Genomic DNA, 4164 nt, shown 5'->3' with positions numbered 1-4164 from the left:
ATTAAAACTCAAAGACATACAAAGGATCCTTGTCCAATGCGGTGAAGTGCTTTAAGACTTCTCGTCGGCGATTTGAACTACTTGTGAGTTTAGCTTACCAGCTAGGGTGGTTGTACCAATAGTCGCATACTTAAGGAAAACTTTTGCTAAAAAATCGATGAATAGAGCTATGGGCAATGTTAATACATTAAAAGAAAGCTTTCAACCCCTACGTCATATGAAAAATATAAAGCCACTACTTGTTTTGTGGTATTATTTTTGCCACCCTTAAAAATTCCTCCCTTCTCTTTCTCCATTTCTTCCGATCAGTGAAAGGACGAGAAGACACGACAAGACACAATCCCCCGAATACACACGGGAAACGTGCCATTTGAGTCAATATATTCTGATTTCTGACTCCTCTATGTGTATCAATCTATATTCCTAATTTTAAGATGTCTAAATTACAGCTCATAGGATTAGTTTAATACAAATTGTTATAATCCCAAAGTTATAAGACATTTGCAGGGAAATTGACACTGTCAAGCTAACGCAAACGTGCCACATGGAATAAGCAACTTGAACACAAATGATACTTTTTTTATTTCGATAATAGATGTTTTAACCTTAAGGTCATTCGCCTATTAGGGTTAGAAAAATCTCTTGTGAAAATTTTCTAACCCTATGTGGGGGGGGGGGGGTCGGTACCCGAACCCAGGTGCACTGCGTACAAGGCAATCGATTTACCGATACGCTACGCCCACCCCACACAATTGATACTGATTCTCTCTAGAATATCTATTCGTGCTGCAATTTCATCTTTTTTTCTCCTGGGCCTTAATTTGCCGGAAAAGCAAATCAATAAATCGAAAAATTACTGCAAGCAAAACAAAGTAACATAGTGAAATACGATTATATCCTTTACTAAAAAAAAGGTACGTTAACTGATATATTCACATAGATTACATAAATCAGATGCTGCGGACGCCCCACTTTTACCCATTCGTTGAAAACAATTGTGTAAATATCTTGCTGAAAATACAAAACTACATCGGCTAGATACAGGTGCTTTTCGCGAGAATACAAACAAAGCCAAGGTTATCATCTTGACAGATTTTTCTCATTTCAAAAACACTCCACCTACTGATTCAAAAAGGTGCAAAGATTTTTAATAGAGATTGTGGTGATGAATATCGTAGCACCAGCATTCCAACTTAAATTTAAAAAAAAATTAAACCATCATATATTTTTAAATATCTTTTGACAAGAGCAAATTATTCAAACTCTACATGTGAAAATGCAACATTAGCTTCAGTTTGTTGTTCAATTTCTATACTGATTTTAAAATATTGTTCGAAATGACCGGCTTCTAAAATGTTTCACCAAAATATATCATATAGTCTCCTTACTAACAGATTTAAATTTTTTTTTTAAATTTATCCAATCCGCGAAATCGGCTGATTTGAATCATAAATTAAATAATGCATATCCCAGTAACGTCTCGTGACCCCCTGGTGTTCCTTAATTCTAAAAAAAGTCAGCAACATTTGTAGAAACACTGTCGAATGACGTCACACCTTGGCAAATACAGCCAAAAAATTGACAGCACTTAAATAACACATTCCGCCAGTGCTAACCTTAGTTGGATGTGAACAGCCATGAAGGTTGTATTGATAGCACTAGCACTGGTGACGATCTGCCAGTTGGTGGCATCTCGCTCAGCCGCTAGCAAAGGTAAGTCCCCCGCTTCAATCGACTGATTCCGAATTCCGAATTTATCCAAATAAAAAAAATCGGCAGATGAGTGCAGTAACAAGGAGATCTTTCTGAGCTGTGGTCCATGCTGCGAGGATACTTGCTCGAACAAGTGCACCAGCCGGTGTATGCAGTGCATTCCGGGATGCTACTGCCGGCCGGGATACACCCGTAATCAGGAGCTGGGAGCTTGCACTAGATGGCACAAGTGTCCGAAGTAGTAGATTTTCGCACTTTTTTGCAGCAGTAGGACATGGATGCGGATCATACTGGTACGCGTGTCGAAGTGATGTGCGGCAGGTGTTGAATTATTGTACGACAATATTTTAGGTGAAATAAAGACATCCGATGAGTGGGATTTTTCGCTGTATTTTATCGACTGATTTCTGTGCTATTTTGATTGATGTAAATTTTACCGTTATCGTCTCTGAACAGGTGAGGTAATTTAGACCTGACAAACTATGTTTCTATAATGTTGATTAGAGATATGTTGTCGGTCTAATTTTTGACAGCTTTTCACATAACTCTGGCCTTATTTCATAGACAACACACAAAAAGTCAAGTTCCAATGCATTTGGTTGCATGGCGTCGGATTGCTAATAACACGGTCACCAAAGACAGTCGATTGTATGGACGGCATCTCCATTCTTCTGAAACCAAAAGTCTTCAAGATCAATACCATCGTGGTGCGGTCGCGTAGCCCATTGACAGTGGCATTGACTGCCGTCTAATTTTTGTTTAAATGATCCTATTTACATAAAGTAATTCAGTTTCCTTTTGCAATACATAGTCAATCTAATGCACCTTTAACCAGGGGCGGCGAAACACTTTACGTTCGAGTGGGTAGAAAGCATAGGGTGAGAGGTCCATCAGTAAGGATTTTTTTCCCTTTTCCCAATGCACACGCTTACATTACAATCACATTAAATCACGTTCGTTAATGCAAATGGAATTGTGGTACATCGATGTTTTCAAATGTGTGTAGTGCGAGATACATGCATTGCACATCTAAATTTTTTGAAATGGTTTAAAATTTCGAGTGGGTAATTACCCACTCGGTTATTTTCGAGTGGGTAGTACTACCCATACTACCCACGCTTTCCGCCGGCCCTGCCTTTAACGTTCCTCAAAAGTATACAAATACCTAGTTTAACTCATTAGTATGGAGCATCTTATTCGGTTAAAAAGGTTTGTTTACTTCGATCCAAAAAAAAAAAATGCTAGTTTGCTTTGATGCGAGCTAATACGTAAAATACAAAGTTACCAAAAAAATTGTGTCACCCTATCAACGTACGTGTACAAAGTGGTATGATCATCATTCTACGAACATCACAATGGTATAAATGGCTCGATTCGGACCAACCAACGTTAGTAGAATTCGGGCAGCCATGAAGATTGTATTTATAATACTAAGCCTTGCGGCTATCTGCCAGATGGGTTGGTCACGTGAAGCTGCTAACAAAGGTAAGAAAAACAATAACCCGTCCTGTTGAGCAACTTTATCTTCATCTAACAAATTCCGTTTCTCTTTTTAAAGACGAATGCAATGACAAAGAGATTTTCCTGGGTTGCGGCCAATGCTGCGAGGATACATGTGCTGCCAAGTGCGCCAACAGGTGTATGCGTTGCGTAAAGGGCTGCTACTGCCGGCCAGGATACACCCGTATTCAAGAACTGGGAGCTTGTATCCCGTGGGACGAGTGTCCAAAGTAGAACGAGGACGGGTTGAACCTTTTCCATATACCCGATTGATCGACGATGGAATTATTTAACATTATTTCGCATGATTAGAGTTCAATAAAATTATTCTCAGTTCTTGGCTAACCAAAATGCATAACCTGTTACTATACCTAGGGTTCGTCGCGGTGCGGATGTGGGCGGTAAATGGATTGTCCGCACCGCAACCGCAAAAAAATAATAAAGCCGCACCGCTTACCGCAACCGCACTTTATTTACCGCACCGCACTGCGCGGTAATGCGGTAAATGCGGTAAAATATTTCTATCTTTAAAACTAGTGTTGAAAAATTGTACATTTGTGTAACCATATATAATAAAATGTTATTCTTATTCACACGAAATTTAACTTTAAGAGACTCCTCAGAATTTAACGTTTATGAAAAAAATCCACTTTTACATTTTCTATTAATAAAATTCCGTAGATTTTAAGGCAAACATTATACATTCAAAAACGTCCTACTGCAGAAATAGGAAAACTTTTATTTTAGCAACCCTTCGGTTAATTGAAAAATGTGGAATAAAAATGTAATAAGAAATGAAGTTGCATATTTTTTTCTTTAAATTTTCATATTTTCAATGTTTTTGACATATGAAAATGAAATGGATGATTTTCGCATTTACGTAGTAAACCACCTTTCATTCTTAAAGGAATTTCACCAGAAAAAAATTAAGGTCGAAATACCAGTACTTCT

At 38.1% G+C, this 4164-nt stretch overlaps 2 protein-coding genes across 2 annotated transcripts; both read left to right on the top strand.

Annotated features, from left to right (window-relative positions):
* Positions 1–1573: 1573 nt before the first annotated feature.
* LOC131681838 (chymotrypsin-elastase inhibitor ixodidin-like) lies at positions 1574–2105 on the top strand. Its single transcript, XM_058962892.1, has 2 exons — positions 1574–1713; positions 1780–2105. The coding sequence occupies exons 1-2, from the start codon at positions 1638–1640 to the stop codon at positions 1953–1955; spliced, it is 252 nt and encodes an 83-aa protein (XP_058818875.1). The 5' UTR covers positions 1574–1637; the 3' UTR covers positions 1956–2105.
* A 982-nt stretch (positions 2106–3087) lies between these two features.
* LOC131685085 (chymotrypsin-elastase inhibitor ixodidin-like) lies at positions 3088–3942 on the top strand. Its single transcript, XM_058968524.1, has 2 exons — positions 3088–3198; positions 3272–3942. Exons 1-2 carry the CDS (start codon positions 3123–3125, stop codon positions 3445–3447), a joined length of 252 nt encoding a protein of 83 aa, XP_058824507.1. The 5' UTR covers positions 3088–3122; the 3' UTR covers positions 3448–3942.
* The last annotated feature ends 222 nt before the right edge of the window (positions 3943–4164 follow it).

The sequence above is a fragment of the Topomyia yanbarensis genome, chromosome 2 (assembly GCF_030247195.1).
Source record: "Topomyia yanbarensis strain Yona2022 chromosome 2, ASM3024719v1, whole genome shotgun sequence".
Taxonomy (NCBI): domain Eukaryota; kingdom Metazoa; phylum Arthropoda; class Insecta; order Diptera; family Culicidae; genus Topomyia; species Topomyia yanbarensis.
This window is presented reverse-complemented; position numbering and strand designations above follow the sequence as displayed.